The following is a 19,295-nucleotide window of genomic DNA, read 5'->3' on the forward strand; positions in this document are numbered from 1 at the left end:
ATCCCTCAGAATTTGAGTACACTTGTTGTTTGTTGATTTTGCAGATCTCCTTTACTCCCATTAAGTTTGGATATGAATCAAACTATGTTTTGGTTATAGTTTTATCTAACATTTTTTGTGCTAGTTAATAATCAAATGGTTGATTGGGAGAAGGAGTGAGATTGATTATCTACTCAATTAACCATTTTGCCAGTTTATTTTTCTTTATTAGATTGAAAGAAAGGAGTCAGGCTTCAGGGAGCAGTATTATTCATGTGAAACATCATACTGTACTATGTCTTCTATAGGTATCTCTTTTTCAACTGCTATGCTAATATACAAGTATTCTTTGATAGCTGACTGCAGACATATGTGTTTATTATCAAATGACAAAGTCTTTAATTATGGAACTAATCATATTCTTCCAGCATATATTTATTTTAATTGGCCTAGTTTTTTCAAGAAAGACAATTGTATTTACTTTGTCTCTCATACATTTACTTTCAGTTATACACACACATCTAATTATTCTGCATTATGATACAGATTATCTTCTTTTCCCTTTGCACTAAACTGGAGCCTGTTTCACTATGTGATTCTGTATACAGGATTCTGTTTGTTTCTAATCTTGTACCAAGTTTTACTTTGCTTTTATCCAAGTTCATCTATGTATTCCTCTATTGTATTTTTAAATTATAAAATGTGATAGCTCTAAGTATTATGTATCTTGGTTTTTCAGGGTGTTTGGTTTTTTGTTTTTTTTTTGTCTTTGTTTTTGTTTTTTGCTATCTTATTTAGAAGGTTACAAATCTAATTTCAGACTGTGGTGGAATACAGATAGGTGAGAGTGGAGTGATCGCCAGCCCCAACTACCCAGCTCCTTATGACAGCCTGACCCACTGTTCTTGGCTGTTGGAAGCCCCACAAGGCCACACCATCACTGTGAGTTCTGATGACTGGGAAAATTACTTCTGAAACTACAGCGCTACAATATCATGACTTGTGTGAGAACAGAGTTCTTTTAATAAGCAAGTACTAGGCTTTGATTTTGTAATCAGAATATTTTCTCCCTGAAGTTCTCTCTTATAGAGTGACATCTGTAAGTTTATGATTAATGAAGAATAAGCTCTTTTTTTTTTTCAAGCACTGGAAAAGCTATAAGTAGAAGATAATTCCGCACCAAGGAGTGAGGTGTATTCATGTGCTTGATGTGACTTGCCATCCCAGCTCAGGGGACTAAGGTGTTCCCCCGCATGACTCTAGTTTGGAGAGAAATATCCTTTTTCACAATTTCCAAGAGAAACTTCATTAAGGAAAAAGAGAAGAGGGCAAGGGAGAATTAAATGAGAGACATACATACAAAATTGTATAAATTAAAACAACATAAAAGGATTTGTGGGGACCTTATGTAACTCTAGGTAGATAAACTAACAACTTATAAAATAATATGGAGTGCCTCATTATTTTTTTCCTCTCCTGCAGCTTACATTTAGTGACTTTGATATTGAAATCCATGCAACCTGTGCTTGGGACTCTGTCACTGTCATGAATGGCGGCTCTCCTGGATCACCCATAATAGGACAGTACTGTGGAGATTCCAGCCCCAGACCAATCCAGTCGGGTTCAAACCAGCTGGTGGTGATTTTTAACTCGGACCACTCAGTGCAAAATGGTGGCTTTTATGCGACATGGAGCACACAAACTTTAGGTAAAAGACACATTCTCTGCACTTACCATTTTTTTCTTTGAGATAGATAAAAAAATTAATAACTAATTCAGCAAGTATGTATTTTGTATACTCTCTTTAAGACCCAATTCTAAATGTGTTATCCTATGAAGTAATCCTGTAAGGAAAACCCAGTAGCAATATATGTTTTTTCCATTTTGTACAGGTAGAAATTTGGTATACACGGGTTAGTAATTTGCCTAGGTCATGTAGCTAATAACTGTAGAGTCAGGGTTCAAATAAAGACAGTGGAGCCCAGAAATTGAGCTTAACACTTCACCGTTCTGCCTCCATAGGCAAAGGTCAGGGTACAACCACAGGAACACAAGTGATAGGAAAGATGTGTTGGGATTGCAAGTAATTTAACATTGGGAGCCTGGATGAAGACTGATAAGTGGTGAGCGGATGGCAGCAAGATAAGCAGTCCACATCAGGTGGAGTCTTGGCTTCCATAGTATCCCTTTGGCGGTGGGGAGCAGGTGAAGAGCGATGAGCAGCAAAATAACAAAATTTGTGATTTAAGAAGGAATGCTCTGCCTGTAGTATGTGACAAATAATCATACATTTGATTTCAAAGGATGTAACACTTGAGTATATAAAGTATGAACTTCATGGAAATTCCCAGAAAATATAAGAACTTGCATCGGCTACTTTTAGTCAGGGTTTTTTTAGAGCCTTGCAATGTCATGCACACCGGGCAATTCTTTCCAGGAGAGTCAGAGTTATTATGAAGATCTTGATGGAATGAGTCAAATTTTCCCTCATTAAAGCACAGGTTGCTGTTGAAGTCAGAGGGGAGTTTTAGATGAACCACTGGTTTAAAAGCAAAAAAATACAGGAAATACCATTTAATTTGACTTCATTTTGTCTTGAGTTCACACTTTTTTCTTTTGTCATGTCTTAAGTATGGAGTTCAATAATATAAAATAATTCTAGATTTTTTATGTCAATCCATGTACTTTATTTCCACTCATCAATGTTTAAATATGAATGAACCAGAATTAATAATGGAAGAATTTTCCCCTCCTCAAAATCACTTTCTCTAGTACTGTGTGTTAGAGTAAAATTGCAAATGAATGAGGACTTGTTTTTTTGTGTATTTGTGGTAATAAAATACACAATTTGGGATTGCTAGACCACAAGTATTACATAGACTCAAAGGGAGTATAACATGTTGGCATTGTTTGAAGACAGACTAGAAGTACATTCTCTTCGTGACAAGGATTTGAGGTCCAGTTGAGTTCCTAGAGGTGCGACAAAAGAGTAGTAGCTGATGCTTCCTGTAGATTCAGTGCACCTGACACTGACTGAGCGTTCTCTTTGTGTGCCTGCCCTAAAGGCCAGGGACTCACACAAAAGGAAATATGAGCTAAAATCTCACATTTAGAAACATGCCTTCTCTAGAAGTCCTGGGCAATCAACATTGTTATTTTTCTCCAAATTAATGACTTTTTCCATGACAATTTTTAAGGTTGTGGTGGAATACTTCATTCAGATAATGGTACAATCAGATCCCCTCACTGGCCTCAGAATTTTCCCGAGAACAGCAGATGTTCCTGGACAGTCATTACTCATGAAAGCAATCACTTGGAGATCAACTTTGACAACAACTTCCTAATCCCCAGCAGTGATGGACAGTGTCAGAACAGCTTTGTGAAGGTTAGTGGGCTTGTTTATTTAATTGGAGCAGAACTGGTTCTGTGAACATAAACATTTAGAGTAGAAGTGACTCATTGCCTCTCAAAGAAAAGGACACTTGTGCTGCTTAGATTTCTTGAATTAAAGAGGTGAGAAATCTCAACTATTACGTGTTAAATTTTCAACCACAATGAACATATTGCCGAGTAATTTTCATTTGCCAATACACAGGAAAAGTAATGTAAAGAGATTGTTTTCTGGCCTTATTAAATTCTCATGAGCATTTATGGTTCTTCCTTTTTGTAAAAGCTGAAGAGAGAAGGCCAGATTTTTTTTTTTCTCTTTTTATTCTCTCTCTCTCCCTCTTTCCCTTTCTTTCTAATAAATCCTCTGGGATAAAATGAATGTAAGGCTCCATTACAAGCACCATTTAAACTATACTATAAAAATCACAGAAGACTAGAGAAGTGGCTAGTGTCGCCTTCACCTTGGTGTTAGGGGCCCACAAGCTGAAAAGACCATGAGAGAGACCCATGTAAATAAAGACAGTGAGGCAGCCCGTAAGGCTGCCTTACAAATGTTGCTCAGGTGGCTCTGACCTCACTTCTCATTGGCTTATGACCATGATGACTGTATAATAAATTCATTCCATCTGTGCTCTTTTCCATCGTATATGTTTTATTTCTAATAGGCTATGCCTTTTAATGGGAAGAGCATCGGCCTTCAGTTCACATTAGCCTGGACTCTATTCAAATTTCTTACAATTACCACCTGCATGTTTGTCTGTGAGCTAATTAAACATTTGAACTTAAAGTTATTCAACCATAAAATAAAGAGAACAATTCCTACTTTAGTAGGATTGTTTTAAACATTAGAGGTAATATAATATACCATAGTGTTCAGTACTGGGAATATAAAACCACCTAATGAATAAAAGTGGTTTTTATTGCTAGTAATTATTATTACATCATCTCTCAAATTATGTTTTATATCTAATTAATCTGTGCTTACTGTTTAAATAAAAATCTCGTACTTGCATAAAATACGTGTATAGTAAAACACATTTAATATACATTTTTCCTAATTGCTTTTTTCATGAAACAAATGAACTCTCTCATGGACTGAGTCAATGTCTAATGTATAAATGTAAGACTTGAAAGTTCTTTATTTGTAAATATGGATATGAAACATTTCTTTGGCCCATTTTTCCTCCGGATGAAGTGGGAGCCCCTTCGACACCAGGCCAAGGCAACATCCCTAGCAGGTATGGGCACGCCAGAGCCCGGCCGAAACTAAGTGGCCAGGAGAAGCACTCTTTTTCCCTGGTGACCTGAGAATCCTGTTTCTGACGAGCAATGCAAAAATTGGTGGGCCAAACCAGCAAGAAGAATCCACCTATAGCAAGCAAACTTAAACCTCAGACTTCATACAAAAATTAATTCAAAGTAGACCATAGACTGAAATGTAAAATATATAGCTATAAACTTTTGGGGGAAAAGATAGCAGCAGATCTTTAGGACCTAAAGATAGGCAAGAGTTCTTAGACAAAATGTACAAAGAACTATAGAATGAAAAATTAATTAATTTTATCTCATCAAAATTTCAAAGTCTTTGTTTTGTGAATGCCTTAGTGGGGAGGATGAAAAGACAGGCTATAAACTGGGAAAAAAGATTTACAAAACATGTATCTGACCACACACTACTATTTAGAATATATACAGAACTCTGAAATCCAACAGTAAAAATACAAAATTTCAATTAGAATGTGGACAAAAGATATAAAGAGATATTTCATCAAAGACAATATACAGGTGGTAAATAAACATATGGAAAGATGTTCAACATCACTAGCTGCTATGGAAAAGGCAAATTAAAACCACACTCAGATATTGCGACACATATCTCAAAATGGCTAAAATTAAAATCAGTGACAAACCCCAAGTCCCAGCAAGAATGTGAAAAATTATATCACTTATCCATTGCTCATGAGAAAGTAAAATGGTATACCCACTCTGAAAAACAGTTTGGTAGTTTCTTATACTATTAAACATGCACTTACCTTAAGATCCAGCAATTTCACTTTGGGCATTTATCCCAGAGTAATGGAAACTATATCTACACAAAAACCTGTGTATCAATGTTCATAGCAGCTTAATTTGTAATAACCCCTAATTGGTTATTACATATAACCAATCAGTGAAATGTCCTTCAATAGTTAAATGATTAAACGAACTCTAGTACATACAGACCATGGAATACAACTCAATAAAAACAATTGACAGACTAACAATGTAAACAAATCACCAGGGAGTTTCACCTAGCAGAAAAAGCCAGTCTCAAAAGGTTGCATAATCTATTGTTCCATTTATATAATGTTTTGAAAATGGCAATATTTCAGGAATGGAAGACAGAAAGACAGAAGGCCAGGGGTGTGGAAGTCAGTCATGTGACTATAAAAGGGCAACTCGAGGTATCCTTGTGGTTCTGGACTTGTTGAATGCAGTGGTATAGAACTTACATGTAACAGTATACACACATGAGTGTAAGTACAGCAAAGCTGGGAAACTGAGCAAGATTGCTGGATCATATTGATGTCAATGTTGTTATAATACACTATAGTTTTGCAGGATATCAATGTTGGAGGAAACCAGAATATCTGTACAGGGATTTCTCTGCTTTATATCTTACAATCATGTATGAATCTGGAGTTCTCTGAATAGATATTGTTTTTAAAAAGTTACTTGAATGATAAAATATCACTTGCAGCCTGGCTGCAAAATTGTAAGTTGAAAAGTTTTGGACTTGATGACAATGTTGTACCATTTTGTAGATCTAATAGTTTGATGAGTCTTGGGTCACATAGCCAATGACATGAGTTCTTGACTGACAAGGCAGCAATGAATACTTAATAACTCTTTACTATTATTCTCAGTACAACATTTGTGTTTTGGGCCAGTAGGTACAGCTGTCAGATCAATAATTATTGACTTCAGAAAGGTATAAATAATCATGTGAGTGTTCTTGAAGTTCTTTATTAAAGAACTTGGATTCCTTATTAAAAGTTATCTTCTATCATTTTGCTTTTTCTTAGTATTTGTAAAAATACTATATGCAGATATTAGTAAGTCATGTTTATAATTTTATTAAATGTAGACAGAAAACTTCAATGTACTATTTTCCTGGATAGTTAAGGGAAAAAATTAAAAATTAAAAGGGATATTAGGGAAAATAGGTAGTGTGCATTTCTTTCCTGACATTGCTTTAAAATTTTTTCAGTTGCAATTTACATTCAATATTACTTTGTATTAGTTATGTACAAGCACAGTAGTTAGACAGTCATATACTTTACAAAGTGTTTCCCCCAATATTTTCAGTACCCATCTGGCACAATACATATTCATTACAATATTATTGACTATATCTCCTATGTTGTACTTTACATCCCTGTGATTATTTTGTAGCTATCAATTTTTACTTAATCCCATCACCTTTTTCACCCAGTCCTCCACGCCTGCTCTACTCTGGCCACCATTAATCTGTTCTCTGTATCTATGAGTCTGTTTCATTTTTGCGTGTTCATTTATTTTGTTCTTTAGATTCCACATGTAAGTGAAATCATACAGTGTTTGTCTTTCTCTGTCTTACTTCACTTAGCATGATACCCACTAGGTCCATCCATGCTATCATAAATGGTAAGATTTCATTCTTGTTATGGCCAAGTAATATTCCATTGTATAAATGTATCACCACTTTTTTATCCACTTGCCTACTGATGGGTAATTTGGTTGCTTCCGTATCTTAGCTATTGCAAGTAACACTGCAATAAACATAAGGCTGTATATTCTTTCAAATTAGTGTTTTGGATTTCTTCAGATTTAGACCCAAAAGTGGAATCACTAGGTAAGGCAGTTCCGTTTTTAATTTTTTGAGGAAACTCCATACTGTTTTCCACAGTGGCTGTATTAATCTGCATTCCCACCAACAGTGCACTAGTGTTTCCCTTTCTCCACAACCTCACCAACACTTGCTGTTTGTTGATTTGTTAATGGTAGCCATTCTGACAGGTGTGAGGTAATATATCATTGTAGCTTTAATTTACATTTCTCTGATGATTAGTGACATTGAGCATCTTTTCATATGTTTATTGGCTACCTGTATGTCTTCTTTGGAGAAGTGTCTATTCAAGTAGTCTGCTTATTTTTTAAATTGGATTTTGTGTTTGTTTGGTGTTCAGTTGTATCCTGACACATTTTTTATCTTAGGTATTTGACAGAATATCTGTGCTTTTGTTCCCAGTGGCTCCAGTGCCAGGCTCCTCCCATATCTAATAAATGGAAATCTAATTTGACTTTAATGGATGCCAATGTTTAAAAACAATTGAAATGACATTGCTTTAAAGAACTGAGAAATATTAAATTGGTGCTATGAATCCATGTTATTTCACTCCTCTTTCTATCCACTGATATGTCAATAGAAATGTTTTTAATGGCTTGATGTTTTATTGCTTTGTTGAGAAATATTCCTGGACGTGGTATGTTCAAATGAATCATTTTGCATAATTTGATGAAGAAAATTCAAACAGTCATGGAAGAGTGATCCAAACCTGATTACTTTCTTGCCTTCTTGGGCTTGATAATTAGTAACTGGAGGAGTCTTGTCCTATGTATCTCTGGTCCCTAGCCATTACATGCCACCCACACACACCAAGTATGATAAAAATGCCGCCAGACATTGCTAATAATAATTTTGCCCTGGGAACGGCAAAATTGCTCCCAGTTGAGACTCTCTCAACTAAGAAGACTTTCTCTGACTGAATATGTCTAGTGGTATTCTTTTCCCCAATACTGTATTACTTAATATCAATATTTTCCTTGAGTGACTCAGCATTTTAGATACCATGATATTTTGCCTGAACTACTACAAAACCCTCCTGGCAGATCTCCCAGCATCCTCTCTTTTCTTTCTATTCTTTACATTGTAATATTTTCTGAAAGGCAAATGTCGTTGAGCTTTAAGCTTTCCAGAGGCTCCTTGTCATTTTCAGGACAGTGGCCAGATCTCTAACATGACAGAAGGCCTTCATGGACTCTTAGACTCTCCTCACACCTTACTCAGTTTCTCCCTGTTCTTTGAACTAGACATGCATTTTCATGTCATGGGGCTTCCTTAGGCAGGCTCACTACTCCCCAAATCAGGTAGAATCCCTTATTATATACTCTCCACAGTTTCATTACAGCCCCTTTGAAAGTTGGAATTTTGTATTTAAATTTGTGATTCTATGATTAACGTCCTTCTCTAGGTTGGTTAGGATAGGCCTGATTTAGAACTTTGATGCTTACCATTTATTCCTCAGTAATTATTTTTAAAATGAGCATATCAGTTATTTCTTTTAAAGTGACAAAACTAACTAAAGTACAGACCAAATCTACCTGGGAATTGCTAACCCAGTCTTTACTGAATAATAACACATAGTGACCAAATCTCATCCTTTCTTCAACTTGAGCCTTAAAGTTTAACCTTGGCAGGAATTCTGCTATGATTTATTTCAACATATGCTAGTTCCATATATGAGGTCTATCCAGAAGGTACCCAGCCATGAAATATGACAGAGGCATTTATTGAAGAAAATACAAAATACAGGAAACATTGTACATAGGACAATGATGCCTCAGTCCCCTTCAAAGGAGGCACCTTGGGGCCGCACACAGTTCTCCCAATAGCTATCAGCCACCCTGTCGTATTTTCCTCAGTCTCATTGATGGTCTGAAATCTCTTCCCTTTCAAAGGTGAATTTAGTTTTGGGAAAAGCCAGAAGTTGCAGGACACCAAATCTGGGGGAGCTGAGTCACCTGGGTGATTTGATGTTTTGCCAAAAAACTCTGCACGAGACATGATGCATGAGTGGGCGTGTTGTCATGATGAAGCTGCCAATCACCAGTTGCCCATAGCTGTGCCTGCTGAATCATCCAAATAGTTTCCATGGAGGAATATTCAAGCTTAATGCAAAATTTGATACAGATTCATTGCTCTACTCGCTCAGTCATTTTAAATGCGATGGCCACACAGTACACATGCTCATTCAACAGTGTGTACTGTTCTCACTGACTAGTACAGTGAAGTTGTCACTGTTTATACATATACACTCTAGTCCACTCTCCTTGGCTGCCAGGTTACATTGATGTCATGCAAACTGTTCTTGTTATAGTAACAATGACTGGACTTTTTCTGGACAGACCTTCTATACTTGGAATTCATGTCCTTTTTCTTTATGCTCCACAAAAATATTAATTTCCACAGACTTCTTGCTTGGTAATGTTCTCTACTCCTAACCCACAATTTTCCATCCATTCAGGATAAATGGTAAGCCCCACACATTTCCCTACCTCTCTCTGGGCACCTAGCAAGCTCAGCTAACCTAGATTAGGTCAACTAAGAGAAAATGAGAGGAAAATGAGTAGTGATTGATTAAAAAAATTACTACCTAGCTACATCAAAATAAACACAGTCTGCTTAGAAAGTCAAGAAATGAGACATGCTCTTAAAATGCAACTTACAAGTATTATTCTCAAAAGAAAATATTGCAGATTTGCATGTGTTTTATTTACTATTATGTTTAGGTGCATGTACAGCTTCATACCATGATTTTTCAGTGTAGGTGCATTAAAATATTGACAGGAAAACTTTGAGCATTAAGTTAATGTTTGTGTCTGTGCTAGGTGTGGGCAGGAACTGAAGCGGCAGACAAAGCACTGTTAGCCACGAGCTGTGGCAGCATGGCTCCTGGCACCATCTTCACACCGAGAAACGCATTCACAGCTGTGTTCCAGTCTCAGGAGGCCCCAGCTCAGGGCTTCTCTGCCTCCTTTGTAAGCCGTAAGTAGCTCTAAAAACCCAATTGAGAGATCCTTGAAAGGCTGTGGCTGCCACAGGCAAGCTTTGGAAGAGTAGGGGACTGCTCTAGGGCTGGCTGGAACTAGGGGACCACGTGGAAGAGTGTGGCTTGGTCACCTAATCCTGACAGTTCCATCCTTCAAAAATCAGTGAGAATGGAACTGAATTCAATGGTAGGTGAATTGAGAAATGATGTAAAAGATCTGAGTGCCACTAAGACATCTAAAATTAACCCTAAAATCCCGAGTGTCTAGAAATTTGGCAGGTGCCCTGGAGGCTGGTTGTTAGTAGACAACCAGGCATCTGGCATGTGGCACATTGACTTCACCTGCACTGAAGTTACCTAGAGCTTTAAAAACACACTGATTCTGGGGCCTGAGCCAACCCAACAGAATTCAAAATTTCCATGGATGTGGACAGGTTTGTTTTCGCTCTCAGATAATTCTCATCGTCAGTAAAACTTGGGAGCCACTTTCTTCAGAATTTTCCCTTCCTTCCCTTATTACCACTCACAAATGAGGTTAGTGGTATCTGTAACAGTGTTTAAGCCTCAGAGCCAGTGGTGTTTTCCCGTTGGCCAAACTGAATCAAGTAGCTACTAACTGCAAACCACTGTTTAGGAAAAAGCTTGATGAAAGGAATTAGAGGAAATAATGCAGTAAAAGGATATTTTAGACACAAATAAAAGAAAGGGTGAAAGTAATGAAAGACAAACGTAGACCTAGCCTTAAGTCTTCACTAGATTCCTTGTATATGTGTATATGTGTGTAACTGTGTGCTTAATATCAATCTAAAAGGATATTGATATTTTCCTATGTGATAGATCAGTGAGTGATGTGGATTCACTGGTTAGTGGTGATATGGAAACAAATGTCATTTTAGTGGTGAAAAGGTAGTTCTATTTCTGGCACCAGGGATTCTGAGTTGGGATTAGCATGTTCAACCACTTAAAAAAAAATAAAAGCAGATTTTTTTTGGTGGTCAGATTACAACGATAATTAAATAATATAGTTTTCCAGTAACATAATAAGATATTTTAAAGGCATTAAGTATTCCAGTCTGGAACAAATCACTTTCATCAGTCATATTTCTTTATCTACATGAACCATATTAAATCTTTGCTAAGTTACCCTTTCTTTACTATCTTAAAATTAAGTGATTTGCAATAGATTTGTGGTAAAAAAAATTTCTACTACTTAGCTCAAAACCCTGCAGCATTTTTTAAAAATGTGTAATGTTCTCACTTATGTTTTTTTAAATGAGAACTCCATTCTCTTAGTTATTGTTTCTTTTATTTTCCATACCTCAGGGAATATGTCTCTATAAAATTTAGGAAATTTGGGGATATTTCTCACTGATACAAAGATACTATATGTGAGAATAAATGTTTTCATAATGTCTTTTTCTTCTTACATAGGGTGTGGAAGTAATTTCACTAAACGTTCAGACTACATTATTTCTCCAAACTACCCAAAGCCGTATGACAACAACATGAATTGCACCTATTTCATAGATGCTGATCCTATGTCTGTGGTTCTCCTTACTTTTGTATCTTTCCATTTGGAAGGTAAGTTTATTCTTATGTAAATTACAACTGATTCTTAATAAATGAGTGAGGAATAAGTAGAGGCAGAGGTAGTCTAAAATCACCATTTGAATAAAATATTTAAAATGTTACAGAGTACATTTGATATAAACTTGATTAAAATTCCATCCAGTGTTTCAAGAACACATGTACCATGCTAATTATTCCATCCAGAAGTGGAAAAAAATAACACAAGAGGTTTCAAAACACAAGCATCAAGTAAATAGTTTAAGGAAAATAAGTCTGAAATGTATTACATTTTAATAATAGTTTTTAATTTATTCATTTGCATTTATACTCTATGGATATACCTGTGGGTACACACACCCACAATCATGCATAAGTATAAGTAGGGATATAAACTATCAAAGTAAAATTAATAAATATCTAAACTGTACTTTTAAGTGTTATCATGGGACACCCTTTCCTTTCCTTTCTCTTTTATTGTCTTCTTCAATCCCATAGGTCTGTGAAATCTCTAACCACAGCTACTTCTTTGTGTTCATTACAACTCTAGGGAATGGGCTGTTGGCTAAGAGAACAGTAGAGCTTCTGGTTTGGGCTGGGCTGTGGCTACAATAGACACAACTGGATGTTTACTGGATGCTGTGATACTGCAGAAGATGGATCCCTTCAAGTAGATAGGTGTTTTTAACCACTCAGTCATACTAATATTTTTTACAAATGAAATCTTCATTTCTAAATTATAATTAATCTATAAAGAGAAAGCTACTTCTTTCTCTTTAGGTAGTCCACCACATCTGTGAAAAGTTACATTTAGCAAAATGTTCTACAGTATTCAGTATCTGGGAAGTTTAGGTTTCATAAAAATGAAGATGACTTATCAGCCTCCTACATTGATGAATTATACAAAGTCTCTCTCTCATTTGATCTTTTTTCTATGACCTCCTTTTCCTACCTTTCACAAGTTGTAGTTTTGGGCACATGTGTCTGCTAGAAATTGCTGAGTATGCATAGATGTATGTCACTGTAAAAATGGAAAATGGAGTTAAATATGATCTTTTCAGAATTAGCTAGCACCAAATCCCAGTAATATAAAAAGGTGTTCTTGATATATACGGTATTAGGAGAAAGAAAAACAGTTTAGGTAAGATGATCCAGTTTTCTCTTTAAAATAACATACATATGAATAAATCTGTAAGACTCCTAAGTTGTACTTGAAGAGTTGTTACCACTATGCTATAGTTGTGATATTTTTTCTTTATACTTTTTCTTTTTTCTATTTTTTAAAATCATGTTTATTATATTACAGTTGTCCAGGTTTTTCCCTTTTGCCCTCCTCTACCCATCCCACCCCCTACCCCGCTCCCAGAGTCAATCCTCACTCTGTTGTCCATGTCCATGGGTCATTCATACACGTTCTTTGTCTAGTCCCTTCCAATATACCTTTTCTATTATTTTTATCTTCAGGGGAAAGTTGTTTTAGTAACGGGAAAAATGTGTGGCTTAGATTGTGCATTTGTTCTCTTAAATCACAAAAATAGAAGAATGTCATATGCTAATATCATGTCAGATGTACTATAGCTGCAAAAAAGCACTATTGATACCAATGGGATATGTATTATTACAAGGGAACCTACACTTACTCTAAACAGGAGCTCCCTGAGTTCCGCTGCCTAGGTGGGATAAAGGGACAACATACTCTGAGTACCAAACATGGGGTGTGGCAGAAGAGAACACAGAATTTTAGATGCATCCCCAGTGCCAGATTGACCATTAAACTAGTCACCTGACTGTGCAAATTGCTTAATCTTTTTGATAATCACTTTCATCTTTTTTAAAATATAAAATAGTAGTTATAAAAGTCAGATAATGCCTGTAGAAACATTTTGTGAACTATAATTCATCTGAGTGGCCATTGTTTTGTCAAATCTCCAGATGTGCCCTTACACAAGATGCCTGAAAACAGATACTTGGTTTCGCAGATTAAGTGATTTTGACTTCTACTGATGGGTTTGCTAATCATGACCCAGTTGAAAAGGCTGATTTTTGAAAATAAGATAATATCATTATGATAATGCCTTGTGACATTTCCAGTGTTACAAGTACTCAGTATTTTCAAACTGCTAAGTAGGTAATTTCTAGCTACAGATTAATTAAATTATAATGACTACCAGAAAGGGCAACATTAATCAAATTGATAATTAGATTCTTATCGCTAATCATATCAATGGGGATGTTCGTTGAATAACATCAAGAAGCTAGAAATTTGTTAGCTACAGTAGAGATAACCTTCTACCCCTTTTAAAATGGGCCCAAAGAATCCACATGCAGTATGCTGTGCTAAAACTGAGAATGGCTCTCAGGGTAAATAGCAGCCTCTATTTTTTTTAGGAGCATTGGCCTTTCAAACCACTGTAGTCCATAGGAACTATTTCTGAGGGAGTAAGTCCCAATCACTAAGCATATCTGAGCCTAACATACCAGTAGAATCATTGTTAACCCAGGAGGACATGAGGGTTCTAAATCTGCCCTTCTGTTAGGCTATCCCAGGCTATAAAATACTGTAAACACATTTGTCCATACGTTGTGATTGCTAAACACTGACAGCTGGTTAGGAAAGGATTTCTCTTCAGGCTGGTTTACCGAGTATTCAACTACATATTGGCGTTTTCCCTACAGGGAGGTTTCAAAGGTTCAGCAACTACTTTTTTTTTTTTTTAACTACTTTCCCCTAAACCTGCTTTAAAAGTATGTTATGATATTTTATGTTGGCCTAAATTTCTTCAACTTTCTTCTTATCATTACCTTTCTAGTACTAGTCATTCTACAAACTATAGACTTATCTTTTCTATATAATCACTACTTAATACAAAAATTCCAGTGAAATCAGTTAAAAGTCATGGGAGAAATTTCATTTGGACATTTATTTATAAGATAACTTTTTCTTCTGAATGTAAACTCAACACTAAAATGGCTCTTGATATTCTGAACAGTGTCTTCAAAAGTTGTGAAGTGAAAATTGACAAATTCAAAATATTTCTTTTGATCAAAAATGAAATCTGAAACATAAATGTTAACAGAAAAGGATGAGAAAGAAACTTTCAATGTTCATACTTATTTTGTAATCTGATATCATTAAATAAATACTCATTTTATTTTCCCACACATTGAACAGTCTAGAAGTATATTTTTGTGCTTTTATTATTCATGTGGCCAAATAGATGCCTCCAAGTTGCTGGGAAGATTATAGGCCATTTTTCTTTTTTACTCTGTAAGGTAAAGCAGTTAGCAGATGTAGTAACCTAAGGCAAGTGAATGCCTTATATTCCTTGGTTTTTCTATCATTAAAATTAGATAACAACATTGATTGACCTTGGTGATAGTGAAGAATTTAGACATTATTAACCAAAAAATTCCTGTATCTAGGCAAAGTCTAAACTCAATTTTCTCAGGCACAGAGTATCATTTGATAAGAACTGGAGAGAAGAGTAGCATGTTAGCACAGAAGGTGGAGAGAACCAGAAAGGCAAATGCTTTTGCTCAGTGTCCTCCAGGGATGGCCTCAAAAAACCCATAGCAATAGGGCAGATTTCCAGAACAGCCAGATAGGAAGTCCTGTATCATATTTGCTTGTATTCTCTGTTCTTAACTTAGAAGACCTGGTTTACAAGCTACACCTAATATAAAGCTAAAAGGAAAAACGAAGGAATATTTGATTTTGGACTTTTCCTTTTGCCCTTTTTCCACTTGACTTTTGTCAGTTGTCTTAGTTCACATTCCTTCCCCCCTTTTAATCTAAGTTTTTTAAGTTGCATTACTCAACTACTTACCAATTCTTCTCTTTTCTTTCACAATCATTCTAAAGAAATCAGTATGTAGGCACATTTCACAATTCATTACCTTAGAAAGCATTGGGCAATGGTTCTTTTGAAATAGTTTCTATTGATATTTTATTCAAATTGGCCTAGCTCTAGAGGACACACTTTGGTAATGTGAGATTCCTCATTTACCTGTGTTTTAAAACTTTGGCCTGCACACTCTATGGAGCTTAGTTTAATGCTGGTACACGCTTCTCCCTCCGACTGAATCATGTCCTCCACTGAGGTAACTAGCTACTTGGAGCAAAGGTAATTAGACAATAGAGCTCGTTCACAGCTGCCCCCTAATTCACGCACTTGGCCTCTCCCTAGAGCCCTTTGCAACTTTACTGAAAAAACTTTGTCTTATCTACAATATTAAAATGTTTCAACCAAGAGAATTTGTTTTTCTATCTCTACTCCTCTTAGGCATCTCTGCCTCTCTATGGCTCTCAGGAAAAAATTGTAATCTGAATCTAAATTCCACAAGTTTATGTAATTTGCTGAATGAATCATCCCTGGTTCCCTTTCAAGACTCTCCAAATTCTTGGAATCATAATGGAATTCAGAATTGAACATTGCTCTGTAATAAAGTTCAATGATAATAATTATATTTTAGTATGTTGAATAGAGCCCTACTCATTTTAAACAAACAATGTGTTTTGAAGGTCTTTAGAAGGATGGAAAATAATCATAAAAACAAATCATAGAGGGTCACCTCACCCCTCAGAGATTTCAGTCATAAATATACATCAAATTGTTTACTGAAGATAGAATTAAGAATAAATGTGATTTCTTGTCCCATGAAATGGGTTCTAGTTCAAGGAGAAACTATTTGTTCAATTTCAGGATACTTCTCTTCCTGACACGTTTTCATATGTTTCATTGAATGCTACCTCTTGGTCATAAACTCAACTTTGGTATTCATCTTGCTCCTTGAAGAACATTTTACAGACCCGACTAAGTTCCTTTCTCTCTCTAAAAAGCAATCATCCTGGTTGTACTTAACTATACCTATTACACTTAAAAGTTTTGTGTATGTTTTGGTTATATATTTAATTGGTTCCCCCGATGATTATAGAAAACTGTTTAGTATAATTATTTTCTGATACCACTTGTCTTTGTCACTAACTGTCTTCTCATTGAAAATTTGGGCTAATATCTTTGATTTACTACAGTGATGGGTTATGTAGAGCTTGAGAAAAAGGTGTATATGTGTTAATTACTTAATGCCTAATAGCATCTTTATATATAAGTTTCTTGTATATTACCTTGTTTATAATAATCCTTGATATGTCCGTAGCCGCTAGGTAACTTTATAAGATCTGATATTATATAATGTATGATTTCTCATGCAAAAACAATTGGATGTGCACTCACTTTTAAAGAAATGACTACTGGAAAGGAGGGAAAAATGTTTTAATCCATCAAGCAACTTGCCAAATATCTTAAATTTCACAATTTATTGAGTCATGAGCAGATTATCTTCAATGGTTTATTCAGTTATTTAATATTTTGTTGCTATCTACAAAATATTAAAATTTCCCTTTCAACTTCTTCTGCTTCTCCCCTGCCCAACTTCCTTATTGCTAAATACAGATCTTTTATAAACAATTAATGAATTTTGCTTATGTCTCAATAAAGATATACCACCTCTATTTTATGGTGATATTTCCATAATTGAACTAGTTCTTTTTATTAATTACTTGACTGCATAATCAAGCATATGACACATCTTACCTTATTTTTCACAGTCATTTTATTATTTTGTAAGACAGTTATCACTGTGATAGTCTATGATGTCTGTCCAAAAAGTATCCAGCCATGTGCTATGAAAAATAGAGCCATTTATTGAAGAAGATATATGATACAAGAAACATTGTACATAGGACAATGACACCTCAGTCTCTTTCAAAGTAGGCACCTTGGGACCTCACACAGTTCTCCTGGATGCCATCAGCTGCTCCATTGTAGTTTCCTGAATCTCATTGATAGTCTGAAATCTCTACCCTTTCAAAGGTTATTTTAGTTTTGGGAAAAGCCAGAAGTCACAGGGTGCTGAATCTGGGCTGTAGGGGGGCTGAGTCACCTGGATGATTTGAAGTTTCACCAAAAAACTGTACAAGATATTATGAATGAACAGGTATGTTTTCATGATGAAGCTGCCAATCACCAGTTGCCCATAGCTGCAGACTTCTGAATCTTCCAAATGGTTTCCGGGGATGAATGTTCAAGCTCAATGCACAGTTTGATGCAGATTCATTGCTCTACTCGCTCAGTCATTTGGAATGCAATGGCCACACAGGACACATGCTCACACAGTGGGGTCTACCATCCCCACTAATCAGTATAGTGAAGTTGTCATTGTTCATGCATGTGCATTCCAGTACACTCTCCTTGGCTGTCAGGTTACATCAATGTTGTGCAAACTGTTCACACTATATTAACAATGGCTGGACTTTTTTCAGATGGACCTCGTATATCAGGTTGCCAACAACTTGACTACTTAGAGAACAACTGCATAGCAGACTATTTGATCAACATAAGGCCAAAATTTAAATCTAGCATCATCAGTATTTCTTTTCATTCTGCAGTTTTGGATTTACAACTTTATATGTCTTTGTAGGCTAAAGATATTTTTATAAATAATGCATAACTTTTTCTCCCTCAAACTCATGTCTAAATTTTTAAAATTCCAATGGGGCTACTAGCGTCTTCACATCAAATCCTGAGGTTATAATTAAGGTATGTAATCTGGCAGTAATCAAACGGTAAATCTGACTTCAATCTACTTCTTTTTTGTCCTATTTTTCTGAGATTATATTGCTTCTAATTTCATAATAAGATCATTGAAATTAAGTATTTCACATTTTTAACTTGTAGATTTATGCCTAATTAGAAGCATTTCTGTTCCAGGATTTTCAAAATGAAGGAATTCTTTGAGGTTAATTTAATAAATATACCTTGAATTGATACCTCAAGATTTCTTCAAGCTAGATAAAAGCTTCACTGAGGAGTGAAATACATTCCTAAAATGACTTAAGGTTTAAATTTCATAGATATTTCCTGATAAGAATATCAACTTTATCTAAGATAATACTTAGATCTAAAAAGGAGAGAAAGTTTTTAAAGTACAGATATGTAAAAGATGCGAATGAATTTACCAAGGGTCTTTTAGTTTGAAGTGGTAGATTACCTTCAAGTTAGCTTAGATATAAATTAAAGTTTATAGGCAGGACACTGGGTTATCTCATCTCCTTAAAAATAGGAAGGGTAGTAACAGGCTCCCAGAACACGTGGAAGCAAGAACAAGAACCCTTGAGAATGCTCTCTCTTTTCCCCGCTCTTGTTGCTGTTTTCAGTATGACAACTCATTTTCCCTAACTACAGCCTGGCTTCTGTCACGTGTCAGGAGACGGCTGCTGATATTTTCCCAATTGAACATCTTTGGCTTTTACTACTGACTCCTTTTTGCTAAGTTGTAATTTGAACACAGAGGATCAGCCCAGACTGGGTCTGATATTGTACCTTGGAGTAATCAATTTATCAACAGTGCTCAGGATGGTGGAGTTCTAGAAAAAAATAAATAACAATGATTGTGATTATGATAATCCATACTATATTGATTGGGAATTTCTATGGTATAATTAACAAG

At 35.6% G+C, this 19,295-nt stretch overlaps 1 protein-coding gene across 1 annotated transcript in view; it reads left to right on the plus strand.

Moving 5' to 3' along the window:
• The window catches only part of CUBN (cubilin), a 250,291-nt gene that overhangs the window by 180,387 nt on the left and 50,609 nt on the right, over positions 1 to 19,295 (plus strand). Inside the window, exons 52-56 of the mRNA XM_054593125.1 lie at positions 800 to 921; positions 1,462 to 1,687; positions 3,177 to 3,364; positions 10,060 to 10,216; positions 11,652 to 11,801. Coding sequence (XP_054449100.1) covers positions 800 to 921; positions 1,462 to 1,687; positions 3,177 to 3,364; positions 10,060 to 10,216; positions 11,652 to 11,801 — 843 coding nt within the window. The remainder of the gene's footprint in view (positions 1 to 799; positions 922 to 1,461; positions 1,688 to 3,176; positions 3,365 to 10,059; positions 10,217 to 11,651; positions 11,802 to 19,295) is intronic.

The sequence above is a fragment of the Pteronotus mesoamericanus genome, unplaced genomic scaffold (genome assembly GCF_021234165.1).
Source record: "Pteronotus mesoamericanus isolate MK-2021 breed Mesoamerican mustached bat unplaced genomic scaffold, CSHL_Meso_final contig_130, whole genome shotgun sequence".
Lineage (NCBI taxonomy): Eukaryota > Metazoa > Chordata > Mammalia > Chiroptera > Mormoopidae > Pteronotus > Pteronotus mesoamericanus.